The sequence below is a fragment of the Diceros bicornis genome, chromosome 34, assembly GCF_020826845.1.
Source record: "Diceros bicornis minor isolate mBicDic1 chromosome 34, mDicBic1.mat.cur, whole genome shotgun sequence".
Lineage (NCBI taxonomy): Eukaryota > Metazoa > Chordata > Mammalia > Perissodactyla > Rhinocerotidae > Diceros > Diceros bicornis.
In genome coordinates this window covers 34,744,425-34,763,767 of record NC_080773.1, presented here as the reverse complement: position 1 = coordinate 34,763,767, position 19,343 = coordinate 34,744,425, and the positions used below count along the sequence as shown (strand labels likewise).

General features: G+C 43.8%; 1 protein-coding gene and 1 pseudogene across 1 annotated transcript; both read right to left on the bottom strand.

Annotated features, from left to right (window-relative positions):
* Positions 1-4,306: 4,306 nt before the first annotated feature.
* LOC131397483 (olfactory receptor 13H1-like) lies at positions 4,307-5,239 on the bottom strand. The gene has a single exon (XM_058530433.1). The coding sequence runs from the start codon at positions 5,237-5,239 to the stop codon at positions 4,307-4,309; it is 933 nt and encodes a 310-aa protein (XP_058386416.1).
* A 9,424-nt stretch (positions 5,240-14,663) lies between these two features.
* On the bottom strand, positions 14,664-15,602 carry LOC131397736 (olfactory receptor 13H1-like; annotated as a pseudogene).
* Positions 15,603-19,343: the final 3,741 nt, after the last annotated feature.

Sequence of the window (19,343 nt, the reverse complement as noted above, 5' to 3'; positions counted from 1 at the left end):
AAGAAGAAGTGGAGAATCTGAATAGACCAATCACAAGTAAAGAGATTGAAATAGTAATCAAAAACCTCCCAAAAAATAAAAGTCCAGGACCAGATGGCTTCTCCAGTGAATTTTACCAAACATTCAAAGAAGATTTAATACCCATCCTCCTCAAACTATTCCAAAAAATAGAGGAAGATGGAACACTTCCTGAATCATTCTACGAGGCCAACATCACCCTGATACCGAAACCAGACAAAGACAATACAAAGAAAGAAAATTACAGGCCAATATCGCTGATGAACATTGATGCAAAAATCCTCAACAAAATATTGGCAAACCGAATACAACAATATATTAAAAAGATCATACACCATGATCAAGTGGGATTTATACCAGAGACGCAGGGATGGTTCAACATCCGCAAATCAATCAACGTGATACATCACATCAACAAAACAAAGAATAAAAACCACATGATCATCTCAATAGACGCAGAGAAGGCATTTGACAAGATACAACATCCATTTATGATAAAAACTCTCAATAAATTGGGAATAGAAGGAAAGTACCTCAACATAATAAAGGCCATATATGACAAACCCACAGCTAACATCATACTCAACGGGGAAAGACTGAAAGCCATTCCTCTGAGAACAGGAACGAGGCAGGGCTGCCCACTCTCACCACTCCTGTTCAACATAGTACTGGAGGTTTTGGCCAGAGCAATTAGGCAAGAAAAAGGAATAAAAGGAATCCAAATAGGTAACGAAGAAGTGAAACTCTCACTATTTGCAGATGACATGATTGTATATATAGAAAACCCTAAAGAATCTGTTGGAAAACTGTTAGAAACAATCAACAACTACAGCAAAGTTGCAGGGTACAAAATCAATCTACAAAAATCAGTTGCATTTCTATATGCTAATAATGAACTAACAGAAAGAGAGCTCAAAAAGATAATACCATTTACAATTGCATCAAAAAGAATAAAATACCTAGGAATAAATCTTACCAAGGAGGTGAAGGACCTATACAATGAGAACTACAAGACATTATTGAGGGAAATCAACGATGACATAAAGAAATGGAAAGATATCCCATGCACGTGGATTGGAAGAATAAACATAGTTAAAATGTCTATATTACCTAAAGCAATCTACAGATTCAATGCAATCCCAATCAGAATCCCAATGACATTCTTCACAGAAATAGAAAAAAGAATACTAAAATTTATATGGGGCAACAAAAGACCCCGAATAGCTAAAGAAATCCTAAAGAAAAAGAACAAAGCAGGAGGCATCACAATTCCTGACTTCAAAACATACTACAAAGCAATAGTAATCAAAACAGCATGGTACTGGTACAAAAACAGACACACAGATCAATGGAACAGAATTGAAAGCCCAGAAATAAAACCACACATATACGGACAGCTAATTTTCGACAAAGGTGCTAAGGACATGCAATGGAGAAAGGAAAGTCTCTTCAATAAATGGTGTTGGGAAAACTGGACATCCACATGCAAAAGAATGAAAGTGGACCATGTGCTATCGCCATACACAAAAATTAACTCAAAATGGATCAAAGACCTGAAGGTGAGACCTGAAACTATAAAACTCATAGAAGAAAATATAGGCAACACACTATTTGACATTGGGTTTAAAGGAATCTTTTCGGATGACATGCCTACCCAGACTAGGGAAACTAAAGAAAAAATAAACAAGTGGGACTTTATCAGACTAAAGAGCTTTTATAAGACAAATGAAATCAGAATCAAGATGAACAAACAACCAACCAGCTGGGAGAGAATATTTGCAAAACATACATCTGACAAGGGGTTGATCTCCATAATATATAAAGAACTCACACAATTGAACAACAAAAAAACAAACAACCCGATCAAAAAATGGGCAGAGGAAATGAACAGACACTTCTCCAAGGAAGATATACAGATGGCCAATAGGCACATGAAAAGATGCTCAACATCACTAATCATCAGGGAAATGCAAATCAAAACAACACTAAGATACCACCTCACGCCCGTTAGAATGGCTATAATCACCAAGACAAAAAACAACAAATGTTGGAGAGGATGTGGAGAAACAGGAACCCTCATACACAGCTGGTGGGAATGCAAATTGGTGCAGCCTCTATGGAAAACGGTATGGAGATTCCTCAAAGAATTAAAAATAGAGATGCCCTATGATCCAGCCATCCCACTACTGGGAATCTATCCAACGCACCTGAAATCAACAATCCAAAGAGGCTTATGCACCCCTATGTTCATTGCAGCATTATTCACCATAGCCAAGAAGTGGAAGCAACCTAAGTGTCCCTCGACTGACGATTGGATTAAGAAAATGTGGTATATATATACAATGGAATACTACTCAGCCATAAAAAAAGACAAAATCGTCCCATTTGCAACAACATGGATGGGCCTGGAGCGTATTATGTTAAGTGAAATAAGCCAGAAAGAGAAAGACAAACACTGTATGATCTCACTCATATGTGGAATATAAACAAACACATGGACAGAGAAAACTGGACTGTGGTTACCCGGGAAGTGGGGGTGGGGGGTGGGGGGTGGGCACAAGGGGTGAAGGGAGTCATATATGGGGTGAAGGACAAACAAAAATGTACAACCCAAAATCTCACAATGTTAGAAACCATTAAAATATCAATAAAAATGTAAAAAAGAAAAAAAAAAAAAAAAAATCAAATCTCATATCCAGAACAAGTGAATCCACAGAGACAGGATGCAGACTGGTGGTGTTATGGGCTGAATTGTGTCCCTAAAAAGATATGCTGAAGTCCAAACACCCAGTGCGTAAAAAATGTGACCTTATTTGGAGATAGGGTCTTTGTAGATGTACTGAATTAGTGTAGCCCCTAATCCAATGACTGGTGTCCTTATAAAAAGAGAAGAAGAGGTGCAGAGGGAAGGCAGCCCCATGAAGATGGAGGTAGGCAGAGATTGGAGTGAGGCTGCCACAAACCAAGGAATGCCTGCAGCTACCAAAAGCTGGAAAAGGCAAGGAAGAATTCTCCCCTAGAACCTTTGAAGGGATCATGGCTCTGCTAACACTTTAATTTCAGACTCCTGGCCTTCAGAACTGTGAGAGGATAAATTTCTGCTGTTTTAAGCCATCTAGTTTATGGTACTCTGTTACAGCAGTCATAGGAAACTAATGCAGCTGGTTACCAGTGACAAGAGATTTTCACATATTGAGGTATACGGGGTAGCTATTCTGGTCCAAATCTCATTTGGCTTGAACTAAAGAAGCCTGACTTATGGCCTATCAAACATAGATTGTACATCTGCTTTAACCATTAAAGTAAAGAATGCATTAAACATTATCTCAAAGTAAAAGAATGTACTCTTTGCTGATAAGGATGCATAGTTCCCCTCCTACGCCCACCAGTATTCGTGACACCCGTATCAGTGCTCCTGAAGACAAGTTCCCCTTCCTGGACATCAGGGTCATGTTGACCTGCTAATTTGCAACTGAATAGCTCTTTGAAACTTTGATGAATATGTAACTTGGATGTGTTTAACGTATGTTCTTTGTTCTAAAAAGTATAAAACTGCACTGAAAACCAAAAAAAAAAAAAAAAAAAAAAAAAAAAAAAAACCATGAAGCACTATATACTTCTTTAGCCAGAGTACTAAAGTCCTTTGTCTCTGACCCAGAAGTCTCTTGCCTTCTACCAGCATGCCTTCTACCATTTACATCTAGAGTGAAATCCCAGGTCTTTCTTAGCTCTTGAGAGAGATACACTGCCCAGGCAGAAAAGCACAAACTGTCAGGGGCAACTAATGAAGCAATACCAGTGCTTTTAAAATGCACACACCATTTGTGGCTTCCCAGAGTGAGCTACTGAGGCAGCAGATGAGGCTACAGTCAGTTCTTGCTGGGGGCTGGCCTCTGTGTCCTGAAACTAGGTGTAATAGTAGGTCAACATGTGAAGGACACTATCTATTGATCCCTTTTCCCCTTAAGTCTTTGAGAATTTCTGTGACAGTCTCCTTCTTGTCCACGTTCTCTCTCCTTCTCTCTCTCTCTCTCTCTCTCTCTCTCTCTCTCTCTCACTCACTCACACACACACACACACACACACACACACACACACACTGCCCTTGCTTCATTTCCTCAGAGGAAATAGTGTAGAACTAGTTTTTAAAATATGAGTTTTTGTGTGTTTGTGTGTAAGTGTGCATAACACATCCTCCATAGAACTATGGCAAAGAAATAATACAGAACATAACCTAGAGGAGGCGATCCAGAATACTAATTTACTTCTTCTCCCCTCAACACCACTCTTAGAGGTCAATCTTTTTCCCCACGAGCCTTGTGAAGGCCCCTTTCATGTCCTTGTTTCTCAGGCTGTAGATGAGGGGGTTCATCATGGGGGTGAGGACGCTATTGGAGATGGAGATGATCTTGTCTCGGTCATGGATGGTCTTGTCCTGAGGCATCATATACATGGAGATGGCCATGCTGTAGACAAGGGCCACCACTGTGAGGCGTGATCCACACGTGGAAATGGCCTTGCCACAGCCCTCCATGGACCGCATCCTCAACACAGCCACCAGGATCCTTCCATAGGAGCCCAGGATGAAAGCAAAAGGAGCCGGCAGTGTCAGGGCACTGGTGCCCAGCATGAGCGACTCGTAGAACCTCAGGTCAGAGCAGGCAAGCTTGAGCAGGGCCAGGAGCTCACATGAGAAGTGATTGATGACATGGTGACCACAGAACTCCAATGGCATGGTCAATACCAGGACCACAGTCAGCAGGAAGGCTGCAGTCCATGAGGTCTCAGCCAACAGGACACAAAGCTGGGGCCTCATGTGCACAGAGTAGTGCAGAGGGTCAACAATGGCCACATAGCGATCATAGGCCATGGTGGCCAGCAGAAGACATTCCGCAACACCCAGATAAAGTCCTACAGCCATCTGGGCAAAACACTGTCCTAGTGAGATGACAGAGATGGTCACCAAGCAATTGATGAGCATCTGGGGCACACTGGACGTGGTGTAGCACATGTCCAGGAAGGATAGGTTGCTGAGGAAGAAGTACATGGGCATGTGGAGCCAGGGATCGTAGTAGACCAGGAGCAGGATGAGGCTGTTCCCAAAAACGGTGATGACATAGGACATGAGGAGCAGGCGGAAGTTGATGGTCTGAGCCCGTGGGTACTGGGAGAGCCCGAGTAGAATGAAGGTGATCCCCTCTGTGCCGTTCTGGCTGTCCATGCTCCTTCTGAGACTCTACCTGGGTGGAAAAACATGGATCATCTTGAGGGGTTGTTCAGAAACTGGCAGCTTCATATAGATAAGGTTTGACTCTTTCAAGGACCAACGTTAGTGTGTTCCTGGGTGCTGCTGCCCAGATTCTTACTCCTTTACCCTGCATTGCTATGTCCTGTGCTGGGAATGTTGCTTAATATAGTCTACCATTCAGCAGCACTCAATGACTCATTCAATTAGATAATCATTCACTGATTCATGGATTGACGGATTGTTGGATGGATTGGGTCATTCATTCTGATTCTTTTAAATATTGGTTAATGGCTTCTTTCATTCATTCATTTATTATTGAGTCATTCAAAATGAACCCATTTATGGATGGAGTCATTCATTGCTTCTTTAGTGAATTCATTCACTCATTCAACAAACATTTTTGAGCAGCTACTAACTAGGTCCATACTATCCCAGGCAATGGAATTACAACAGAGAACAAGGGAAACAGGCTCTGCCCTCATGGAGTTGACAGCGTAAAGGAAAATTGGGAAAGTAACACTAGTATGTTAAGTGTGGCTCACATTTGTGCTTGTTGGGCTTGCTTATTAGCAATAAAAACATTTAGAATCATTTAGAGATTGGGATGGGGACCTGCCTTTTTCAGATGAGGATTCTCTCCAGCTTACTTACCACAGTCTCTGGGACATTGAAGACTTGTGTCAGCCAGTTGTTGTCTTACTGAAGCTGTGGAAGTGTTTCTCTTGTTCTACTTCACCCATTGATATACCCAGCTGGTCTGCATAGATATTTGAGTTTATAAGTAATGATCTCATAGTAGTCTTCTTTTCTCTTTCCTCTAAAGTGTGGGGTATGCAGATGGCCCCTTCCTTCCTCCCTTCATTTATTAATCCTTCAGATCAATGACTTAAGTTTTAACTTTTAAATTAATGCATATAATGCGGGATTTTTTTGGTCTACACTCTATGCACCTCAAGGCCCATCACCTTAATTACACCTGCAAAGTCCCTTTGCCGTATAAGGTAACATATTCACAGGTCTGGAGAGGAGGCTGTGGACATCTTTAGGGCTCTTATCCTGCCAACCACGCTTTCCCTTCTAAGCTCCTTCACCAGGATTGCTTCTTCTCTCCTTCCAGAACTGGGAGCTCTGCCTGCTCCTGAATGCCTGATCTACTCCTATAATAGGAGTTATGTGACTCATTTGTTCACACCACGATATCCAGGTCATGGTAGCTTTTGTCCTCCTCATGCCTGTATCCACTTTCTCCACGTCCCTAAGTGTAGATTTCCTGCTTCATGTTTCAAAGGTGGTTTCCCAGACACATCTGGACAGGACAGGGGGTGAGTCCATCCTGACCAGTAGAATCTAGCCCCCTTTAAAAACATCAAACTAATGATCAGTAGGCATGTGAAAAGATGCTCAACATCATTAATCGTTAAGGATGCAAATCAAACCTGCAATTAGATATGACCTCACACTCATTAAGATGGCCTCTGTGAAAAAAAGGAAGAAAGAAAATAACAAGTGTTTGTGAAGATTTGGGGAAGAAGTGAAGAAATTGGAACCCTTGTGTGTTGTTTGGTGTGTAGCTCTGTAGAAAACAGAATGGCATTTCCTTACAGAATTAAAAATAGAATTAGCTTGTGATCCAGCAGTCGAAAGCAGGGTACATACCCCACAGAGTCGAAAGCAGGGTCTCAAAAGACAGTTGCACCCCATGTTCATAGCAGCACTATTCACAAGAGCCAAAGAAGGAAACAGCTCAAGTGTCCATCAGCAGATGAGTAGATGAGCACAATGTGCTCTAGACATGCAGTGGAATATGACTCAGCCTTAAAAAGGAAGGACATTCTGACACGGGCTACGACATGGATGAAGCTTCAGAACATTATGCCAAGTGAAACATGTCAGTCATCAAAGGACAAAGAGTGCCAGGGGTTGAAAGGAGAGGAATGGGGACTTTTTATTTAATGGTCTAAAGTGTCCGTTGGTGTGATTGAAATGTTCTAGAGATGGATGGTGATGTTTGGGGCAAAACAATGTGAATATACCTAATACCACTGAACTGAATACTTAGAAAGTGGTTAAAATGGTAAGGTTTATGTTATGTATCTTTTACCACATTTAAAAAAATAATTTAAAAAGTAAACTTATTCTCATAGATTGATATTCATTAAAAATGCTTAAAATGGTAAATTTTACATTTTAGCACAATTAAAAGTAAAGAACCTAAATATATTTTTTCAAAAAAATACCTGCTTAGTTTTCTATGATTCAAGAGTGCCATCTATGGATGCCAAAAGGCACTAGATAATCTCATCGTCATTGCCTCAAATTAGAAGAGGGAAAAAATGAATACTTTTTAAATTTGTATTTATTTGTGGGTCATTTGTTGTTGTTTAATTAGATTTCCCCCCTGATTATAATCAGTGTGCACACAGCCAGGGAAGGCTGCAGGACTGTGGACATGTCAGTGCATACTCTGGTGGATTCCTGCAGCCCTGGAGGGGACACAGTGTGGTGAGACAGTGAGGCTGGATGTCACATCCACTCATCTCCTGGACAGGTGCCTAAGAGCAGAGTGAAATGTGCCCAGACTCTGGCTATGAGTGAGGTCCTAGGAAGGTGTGCATTTGACAGATGAGAACGCTGGGCTCAGAGAGGGGAGGTCTCTTGGCTGTCTGACCCTGAGCGCATGTCACCCTCATCGGCACCCCATCTTGTTTCTAAACATCCAAGGAATGGTGTCCTGGGCCACCATCCAGAGGGGGATTCCAGACCTGGCTTCTCTCTCAGCCCCTAGCTTGAGCATTTGGGGTTTGGGCAGGGTCCCCAATAAGGTGGAGAAGGGGCAGGGAAAGTGGCTGAGAATCCAGTTTGGTTGTCCATGGAGTAATCTCGAAACTCCCTTTTAACCACACACACACACACACGCACACACATACACAGATGTGTCTGGGTTCTCATGGGGCTCACACAAATGGGGTTCATAATTGTGTTAATCTCACGGTTTCACACACACTAATGTGGAGTCCATGACTGTCACATCGTCTCCCAAATAGACACATATCCACAGACAAACAGATTATTACAGGTGAATTGTGTTCCCCCCCAAATTATTATGTAAAAGCCCTAAGCCCCGGACTTCAGAATGTGGCTGTATTTGGAAATAGGTCCTTAGGGAGGTGACCAAGTAAAACTGAGGCCATTAGGGTGGGCCCTACACCAGTCTGACTAGTGTCCTCATGAGAAGAGGAATTTTGGACACAAATCTTGACCTCACAGAGAGGAAAGACCCTGTGAGGACACAGCAAGAAGACACCATCCACAAGCCAATGAGAGAGGCCTCAGGAGAACCCAAACCTGCTGATGCTTGACCTCAGACTTCAGGCCTCCAGGACCATAAGATGTAAATTCCTGTTGTTTTGGCAGCCCCAGTGAACTAACACTCTCTCCTCCACACACACTCAGGTGACACTCCCAGATACACGTAACCAGCCCATGCCTCATATTTACTAACTCACACACAGTAGCTTCATCCCACGTAGGGTCACCCTCATGCTTGGGCCCATTTGAGACTCATACACAACCGACATGTAACACAACCACTCAAGACACACAGTCATGAAGCACCTCCTCATATCAAACACAGACACACTCACACAGGAAGACCTGAAAACACACATAGCGCAGGCTCATCAGGCTAAGATACAAACATTCATGAGGACAGTCACACAGAATCACAGACGGACACGGAGAGTCAGGAACAATCACATGTGCAGTACCAGACACACTTGACCACTCAGAGTCCTAAAGAACACAACCATGCAGAGTCACACACACAGAGGGACACACAATGCATTACAGCAAGGACACCCTGTCACACAGACAGGGAGATGTGCTGTCACAGGATCTCAAGGGAAACTGTCACTTCCTCATTGATTTAAAATACAATGCATTCATGGAAAATCTGAGGTACAGTGAGGCCAATAGGTCAGGGAACAACTGTCATTGAAGAGACAGTTTGTCATTCACAGTCCCCAAGAGAAGGGCACATGTCATGCCCCAGGGGCCCCACGGGGAAGCAGCAGGGTAAGTCAGGAGGCAGAGGGAGGTGGGGGAATGTGGTCGAGGGCCTTTATTGTGGTTTCCACACCAAGAGGTGGGCAAGACAGGATGCGCAGGCTGAGATTGGCTGATTTGAATGATTCAGTGGGCTCAAGGGTATAGGCACAGTGCCTAGGTGTCAGATACCTGGCACAAGGTGATTAGGGCAGGTGGATTGTACCCCTGAGTGTGAGAGCCCCTTACAGGAGGTGGTGGAGGGTGAGGGCTCTGGATTGGATGGTTGACACGTGAAGGCACACCTTCAGGTGAGTGGTTTGCTCTCTCTAGGAATTGGCTGCCCTAGGAAGAGCCGTCCTCCAGGGTCAACAAGGCCCAGATGTCCTGTCATCAGAACACAGGAAATAAAGGCCCTGATTGGCACAGACATCTTAGTGAACACCCTTGACTCCTTGTAGATTTAACCTCTGTGGGTTTGGAGAGTCACCCTCACCAAAACCACTGCCTTCTAAATTCTAAGTGACCTTCCCATACATGTAGATCAGTACTTATAAACCAGGAGCGATTATGCCCCCTGGGGACATCTGGCAAAGTGTGGAGACTTTTTTGGCTGTCACAACTGGAGGAGGTGCTGCCAGCTCAGCTGGCTACAAACAGGGATGTTCTCAACACGCTACATGCACAGGGCAGCTGTCCTCTCACGGAAGAATGGTCCAGCCCAAAACTCAACACTGCTGAGGTGGAGCCATCATGATATCCATGATCCTCCTGACTATCCACATATTGACCTCCATCCCTCCAATGCTCTTGTCCAAATGCCCAGAGCCACCCACTCCCTTTGGCATTTTCATGACCAATAACCATCACTGCTCCATCACCTCAGTTCAAGCATCTCATCTCCAACGTCACCTCCTAAATTCCAGGTCCCTCTTTTCTTCTCCTCTGATGCAAAAATCCCTTCATTGCTGTGGGGCCAACACTCCATCGATTCAACCACTTTCCACTGACCTCAGCCCCTCCCAATATCACTTTCCAGGGTCAATTGCTTGAATCGATCTTCATCATACACTTGAATCTCTTTTTCATGTTCTGCTTAATGTTACTCGCCTGGACAAACCCCACCCTGCACAGTTCTAACTGCGTGCTCTCTACCTCACTCTGAGGATGCCTGTGCTGATGTGGACCATCCATTCCCCACTGACTATTCTCACACTAATTTCCTGGGGCCTCATCTCAGAGGACTCTGAGCTCTGCCTGGGAACCCAGCCAGCTCCTCACTCACACCCTCTCCATCAGTATCTGCTGCACATCCACTATTCTATCCTCAAACACCCAACTCTCTCATCCCCATTGTCACTTGATTCCTGTTTCCTTGATAAAATAGCAACAAAAGAGAATATTTTAATAAATTTTCATAGGATATCATGAATAGTTGTTATCGTCTTTCTTTTGACTTTTTCAATTTCCAGCAAGAATTATGGCACCAGCAGAAACCCAGAATTATGGCACCAGCAGAAACTCCATTCTTTGTACCATACTCTCAGGAGTTTACACTTAATGGAGGGAGAGGCAGTAACAAAAAAAGCAAAAAAGAGAAGCATCAGCATCGTGATGGAAACAAGGCAGTGATGTGATTTGAGGGCCTCTGGGCATGGCAGTCAGGGAGGGCTGCCCAGAGGAGGTACCCTCTGATCAGAGCCCTGAAGGAACAGAGAAAAGGACTCTGTGAAACCAGGGTGGGGGTGGAGGTAACAGCACCTGCAAAGGCCCTGGGGTCAGATATTTGAGGGGCAGAAAAAGACCAGTGTGGCTGAAGCCCAGTGACCAAGGGGGAGACAGAATCAGCAAGGGCTTGACGATCTCATCAGGGCCTGGCAGACCACAGAAGAATTTTTAATTTATTCTGAGGGAAGAGGGAAACCATTAGGGCTTTCAAACAGGACTGTGTCTAATTCCATATACTCTGGAAGGTTTCCTGTGGCTGCTTTGTGGAGCACTGAAAGAGACTGAAGGACAGTGGAGAGAGCAGGAGACAAAGGAAGAACCTGTGGCCACTCAGGTGAGAGATGGAGGCACCTGGATGAGGTCATTCTGAAGGTGGAAACCCCAAGAAATCACTGTGTGAGGATTTTCCTTCCTCATTTCCCAGAGCCTTTCTCTGTCTGAGTCTGCCTTTCTGCTGCAGGTTCCCATGGCAACCAGACCTTTGCCTTCCTGATACCATATCATATTTGAAAGACGTGATTCATCCACTTATATGATTATCTGGAAGATGCAAAACAATGGGGATGGGGACCATTTTGGAGGTTGATGGGAAAAGGGGAGAGAGAGGCTGTGACTATAATAAGAGGCATGAGGGAGCTAGCTGGAATGGTGGAAATGTCCTGTATCCTGATCGTGGTGGTAGTAGCTACACAGATCTAGAAATGTGTTAAAATTCATAGACCTGTACAACAAAATTAAATAAACGTTACTAAAGGGACTGTTTCAGTACTAGCCAGCCATTGACAATTATATTGGAGAAGAAGACATAATGAGAAAAAAAGGAAAAAAGCAAGATTACCAAACCTACCCTCAATATCTCTTTCATGCCTAACAGATAAACTCAGGAAAGGTCCAACCCCGTGGTTCCCAGACTCTGTGCCAAGACACCCTGGCTATTATGAATCTGTGAGAAGCAGACATCTGTGGACACACACAGACCAACCGGGTCCAGGGCTCACACTTTCAGCGTGAGGTCTCCCTACAGTCCAGTCAAGGACGTCCTCCTGTGTTTGTGGAGCTGTGTTTTAAGTGACCGCTGTAAGGAATCAAGTACCATACACAAATCTACATGGAATTAAAAATGAAGAGGTTGTCCAGTCTGATTCCCAGGTGTGAGAGGTTGTCCAGTGCCCAACATGCACACAAGCATTATGTGAGCATCACCTGCCACCACATCCCTGTCCCTGCCTCAGTTTCCTTTCTCCGTCTCTGTGACACACGTGGTCACTTCATGCATCTCTCTAGATTTCCTCTACACCCTTTCTCTTTCTGATTTTATCTATTTTTTTCTATTTATTTCTCTCCTAGAATCTCCTTCTATCTAAGTGTCTTCTTCTCCCCCTCTTTGAATTTGTCTCCCTCCTATTTTCACTCTCCTTCTGCCGTATTGTCCTCTGTCTTCTTTTCTTATCTATCCTTCCACAGAGTAAGATTTTTATCAGAGTTTACAGAAAGCTCATTTGTTTAGCAATCAACACACATTATGCACAGGCACTGCTCTAGACCACCGGGGAAACAAGCGTATGATCATTGTGATAATCACTTGATTACCGACAGACACCCCACAGACTGGAAGGCATTGTGAATTCAGGCATCACACATCCATTATCTGCATGTTCTCATTCTCTACACGCTCTGTTCCCTCAGCAGCCAGCGTGGCTCCTCCCATGTGCATATGCTAAGTGACCACGGAGTGATGGGATGAATACACACCCAGACTTTACGTGTGGCTGAAGGCACATCATGTCCCCAGTTGGGGCCTTTTATTCTTCTTTATAAAACAATGGAGCGTGACCTGATTTTATTTCATAAATATGCTTGGAGGTCATCTTTGCACAAGTTAGTTAACATCACCTGCCTCCCTTCGCTGTCATTAAGTCCAGAATCTCGGTGTGATTTCAGCACCATGCACAGATCTCAGACAATGGTTAAGTTGGGCAGATTAAGTCAAGGGCTTAACCAAGGAAATATTTGCCTGCTTTTTCGGTACAAAGTACCAATCTTCGCTATAAAGATAATATCTAAATTGTGGGTAAGGAAACAATGCACATAAATTAATTTGGAGAGTCTGGTACACAGCAGTAGTTGAACATGCTAGCTATGATTATGATTTTCACAATCCTCTGCAAAAAGTGGAAAAGTGTGACATCTCTCTCATAGGGGAAGGTCTAAGTCAGCCAGGCCAGGACAGAAGGGAACCACAGCCAGCTGATGACTTAATATCCAGCCTTTTCCTTGCAATATTTTCAGCGTTGCCCACTTGCATCACATCACATGAACTGGTTTCCATCTTGCTTGAGCCAGTGTCCAGTGGTGGGTCTTGGGCTAGTCACTGTTACTCTATGTGCTTCAGTTTTCCCCATTTACCAAATGGGACCAAACAAGAGAGCACTGGAGGGGGAAGGGACAGTCTTTGGAAAAGCAATTATCACTGGGTCCTGAGTGTCCGTGCATTTATTTCTGGGTATGGCAGGGCTGCAAACCTGACTACTCTTTCCCAAGGACAATTTTCAGACTCGCATTTGCAGTAAGAAACCTTGCAGCATGAAGGAACATCTCTCTACCAGACAAGGAGTATCTTTTCTTCCACTGAATATAAGAGCAGTGAATCCTCCAAGTTCACTGTTCCTCTCTTATACATAACCAACTGCATTGCTAGCATCCATCACGGGCCCTTTGGGTCACCCCTATGGGACTTGGAGGACATGGAGAAGTAATGTAGACTAACATGACTTGTTGGCTACTTCTTAGCCCATTAGTAGTCGAGTCTTTTGTCTCTGACTCAAATGTCTCTTGTTTTCTACCAGCATCCACATAACAGGGTAGTTTGCACGTAGAGTGAAATCCCAGATCTTTCAGAGTCCTTCACAGAGAGACATTACCCAGGCAGGAGAGTACAAGCTGGTAGAGACCACTAAGGCAGCAGTGCTAGTGCCCCTGCAATACACACACCATTTGTGGCTTCTTACAGTGAGTTTGAGGCAGCAAATGAGGCTACAGTCAGTTCTTGCTGGAGGCCTGAAATCAGCTGTAAGAGGAGGAGGTCAACATGTGAAGGGGACCTCTATTTACACACAACACACATACACACACATACACACACACACACACAGAGGACATGAAGCTCCTTCTTTTTACAGCCTCCTACTTCACCCTTTGTTCTACTGTCTGTTCTTCCTGGTAGAGACAGTAGCATAGAACCACTTTTGAAAAATGTGAGTTAGTATGCGTGTGTCTATGAATAACACACTCTCCATAGAATTGTTGCAAAGAACTAATTCAAAATTCCCAGTGAGGCCGGCCCCGTGGCTTAGCGGTTAAGTGCGCGCGCTCTGCTGCTGGCGGCCCGGGTTTGGATCCCGGGCGCGCACCTACGCACCGCTTCTCTGGCCATGCTGAGGCCGCGTCCCACGTACAGCAACTAGAAGGATGTGCAGCTATGACATACAACTATATACTGGGGCTTTGGGGGGATAAATAAATAAATAAATAAATAAATAAATAAATAAATAAAATCTTTAAAAAAAAATTCCCAGTGAGATGTGGACACTTTAGAAATAATAATTTGTTTCTTTCCCACTTCACATCATACCCTGAGGTCAATCTTTTTCCCCATGAGCCTCCCAAAGGCCCCTTTCACCTCCTTGTTCTGCAGGCTGTAGATGAGAGGGTTCATCATGGGGGTGAGGATGCCATAGGAGATGGAGATGATCTTATCTCAGTCATGGATGGTCTTGTTCTGAGGCATCAGGTACACAGAGATGGCTGTGCCGTAGAAGAGGACCACCACTGTGAGGTGTGATCCACATGTGGAAAAGGCCCTGCCTTGGCCCTCCGTGGACCTCATCCTCAGCACGGCCACCAGGATTCTTCCATAGGAGCCCAGGATGAAGGCAAAAGGAGCCAGCAGGGTCAGGACACTGATGCCCAGCATGAGTGACTCGTAGAAACTCAGGTCAGAGCAGGCAAGCATGAGCAGGGCCAGGACCTCACATGAGAAGTGATTGATGACATGGTGACCACAGAACTCCAACGGCATGGTCAGTACGAGGACCACAGTCAGCAGGAAGGCTGCAGTCCATGATGTCCTGGCCAACAGGACACAAAGCTGGGGCCTCATGTGCACAGAATAGCGCAGGGGGTCAACAATTGCCACACGGCGATCATAGGCCATGGTGGCCAGCAGAAGACACTCCACATCACCCAGATAAAGTCCTGTGGCCATCTGGGCCAAACACTGTCCTAACGAGGTGACAGGGATGGTCACCCAGCAGTTGATGAGCATCTGGGGCACACTGGGTGTGGTGTAGTACATGTCTAGGAAGGACAGGTTGCTGAGGAAGAAGTATATGGGCATTTGGAACTGGGGATCACAGTCGATCAGGAGCAGGATGAGGCTGTGCACAAAAAGGGTGATGACATAGGACACAAGGAGCAGGCAGAAGAAGATGGTCTGAGCCCGTGGGTACTGGGAGAGCCCCAGTAGAATGAAGGTGATCTCCTCTATGCTGTTCTGGCTGTCCATGTTCCTTCTGAAACTCTACCTGGGTGGAAAAACATGGATCATCTTGAGAGTTTTTTCAGAAACTGGCAGCTTATGTAGATAAAGTTTGACTCTTTCAAAGACCATCATTCATGTGTTCCTGGGCACTGCTGCCCGATTCTTACCCCTTCACCCTGCATAGCTGTGTCCCGTGCTGAAAACGTCGCTTAATATATTCTACCATTCAGCAGCACTCAATGACTCGTTCAATTTTATAATTCTTCACTGCTTCATGAATTGATGGTTTGTTGGATGGATTGGGTCATTCATTCATTGATTCTTTTACATATTGGTTAATGGATTTTTCATTCATTCGTTTATACTTGAATCATTCACTCATGAATCCATTTGTGGATGGATTAACTCATTGTTTCTTTAATGGATTCATTCATTCATTCAACAATCATTTTTGAGTGGCTACTAACTAAGTCCAGACTCTATCTCCAGCAATAGAATAACAGTGGAGAAAAAGAAAAACAGTATCTGCCCTCATGGTGTTGACAGCCTAAAGGAAAATTGGAAAAGTAACACTAGCGTAGTAACTTTGGCTCACATTTGTTCTTTAATTGTGTCATGTTTAGAAATGAAAACATTTAAAATAACTTAGAGATGGGGATGTGGACCTGCCATCTTCAGATGCGGATTCTCTCCAGCTTACTTATCACAGTCTCTGGGACACTGAATCCATGTGTCAGCCGCCATTTATCATCTTACTGAGGCTGTAGTACATTTCCTTCTGGTATGATTCACCTATTGATATGTCTGGTTGGTGTCATATTTGTGTTTATCAGTCACGATCTAACAGAACTCCTCTTCTCCTTCCTCTCAAGTGTGGGATATGCAGAGCTTTCTTCCTTCCTACTTCATCCATTTATTAATACTTTAAGTGAAATAATTTACATTTTTAAATTTTAAATTAATATACATAAAACTGATTTTTTTGGTCTACAGTTCTATGAGTTTTAACACATGTATAGATTTTTGTAATCACACCCAGAATGGAGACAGTGTTGTGTGATTCTCAGGTGGAACTTTTGTCCAGGTGTAAATCCTAGCTCTGTCACTTAGCTGCTGTGCAAACTTGGAATGGCCCCCTCAGGATCCTGAGTTCATCTGTAAAATGGGAATAATTAAATGATCTTCCTCACAGGGATATTGAGAGGATTACATGCAATCATGTTTAAGAAGTACTGAGCACAGAGGCTGCCACATTGTACGTGCAAAACAAAGGCGGCTATTTATGTTATTAATTATCCTCAACATTAAATTACTCATGTCTAAAGTTTTCAGCAGTAGAAAAACTTACAGCAAAGGTAGAATGAAACCCATGAATCCATTACCAGATACAGCCAACTGTTAATATTTACTATAACTCATTGGTAGCATATTTCTTGGATACACAAAAAGATAGAAACTCACACACATGCACAAATGCATACACAGAAGCAAAACAGAAATATATATTTCATTTTACTTTGTAATCTACTCTTCACTTAACGAGCTGGCATTGATGTATTTCCATATAAAAGAATCAGATTTACATAATCCATGCAAATCGTATTATATTCCCAGGCATCAATTGGTGTGTCATGGTTTATGAATTTAATCCTTTTTTTTGAAATTTTAGATTATTTCCATTTTTAATTACAACAAGTAATACTTCTTGAAGCATTATTATACATACATATTTACACACTTGTAAGATTATTTCCTTAAGATAGTTACCAAGAAGTGAAATCTCTTAGCATATGATAAGCCTAGATATTTAAAATAATATTAATAATGAAGTGGAGATATAAGGAAATCTAAAAGAAAAATAGCAAGCCTTGTATTTATTCATTCATTACTTCAACAAGTGTTTAATGCCCATTTCCGAGAGTCTGTTCTAGGTATATGGATAAGTAATAAAGAAGTTAATGTGCCTGAAATCAAAATCATTCCAGTTGGGGTGGAGACAAGGATATAGACAACAAGCGTGTAAATAAATCAACAAACAAACCCTCGAACCCTGTGGTGGGCTATCAGGGGAACTGAGGACGAAAAGTATACAGACAGTGCTGGTCTTTTTGTCCTCGATGAGAAATTTGAACGTCCTTCAGGAAAAGGGGCTGATCATCGCACCTACCTCACAGGGAGACTCACCGTGCTCTGGAAGCTGGTGTCACCATCACCAAGTCCCCTCGCTGCTCATTGTCTCAGCTTCTCATCTGGGAAATGGGAAGAATCGCCCCCAGCACGTGGAGACATGAGTTAGGGGATTGAGTGAGAGGAGAGCCGCGAGGCAGAAGACTGGCCGAGTCCATCCTGGACACTGAATAAACACAATCTCCTCCACCTTTCCCTTTACCAACACAGGGGCTCCCATGGCTCTTGGAACGTGCAGAGACCTTGCTCTGTTCCCACCATGCTCCCTTCCCTAGCAAAGCAAATCTGCATGTGTCTTTTACCAAGTTCTGCAACTCCTAGGAATTCATCAAACAGACATGATCACATGTGTCAAAGGAGAGATAAACAGGACTAGTTTCAAACGCATGTTTTAAAAATATAAGTACTAGGTTATATTCCAGAAGATGGAAAACTATCTCAATATCTGTAAATATGGGACTGCGAAAAAAAAAATTATGATCCATCCACAACACAGACTACTATGCAGAAAGGAAAAGAATAAGGCAGCTTTTTATACTGATCTAAATAGATTTCTAATATGTTGTTCAATGAAAAGGAAGGGAGAGTGAGTTTGGTGGAGGCAGTAAGATGGGGGCAGTGAGTATGCTGCAGTGAGGGAGATAACAGTGGGCCGGCTGCAATTGTTTTCTAAATGGGGGAGAAAATATGCGTATACATTTATCTCCTCCTTTGACCTGACACCCAAACTGAATGCTGTCATTTGAAGGGCATGAGAGACAGGTGTGTAACTAGGATGAAACACCACAATGGGAACACTATCGTATCTGCCTGGCACTTGTAGCAATTTGAGTTTCTGACATGAATGAAAGAGACACTGCCCTCTAATCTGAGGGTAAGGAATGCTTCCCAAGGAAGTGATTGAAGAGTGTTGGGAGAAAAGAATGACCCTATTAGCATGGCCAAGAGAGAGAAGGAAGAGCATGCCAGGCATAGGAACAGGATGGATGGATGGGAGGATGGAAGGGGGATGGGTGGATGTAAGGATGGATGGTGGATAGAAGGATGGGATGATGGATGGATGGATGGACGGATGGACAGACGGATGGACGAAAGTTTGGATGGTGGATGGACGGAAGGATGGATGAAGAGATAAGACTGTTTCAGGTGGAACATCCTCTCTTGACTCTTCTCCCATACCCAGCCACACACGTGGAATCAGAAGGGTCTAATCCAGGAACTTCACCCCTTCCTTCCGTGAAGAGACCACACACAAACAGGATCCACGCTGCTCTCGAACTTAGGGGAGGAGAAGAAAGTAATTCCTAGGAGCCCATGTACATAGTCTTGGGTCCCAGCACTTGCTCAAGCAGCATCCCTGAGAATAAAGACATCCCATCTCCCTCTTTCTGTATCTTCCCCTTCAGTCACCCACACAGTCTCCTGACACTCCACTGGGAATGGATGGAGCTGAGGCAGGGGAAGAACTGAGGAAGCAGAGAAGCTGAGTAATTGGAAGCTCCTTCCCCTTGCAGTCTCTGGAGGTTCCTGGGCAGCACCTGGGGAACCAATGCTTGTTAGCAGAAGATTGGACTGGGA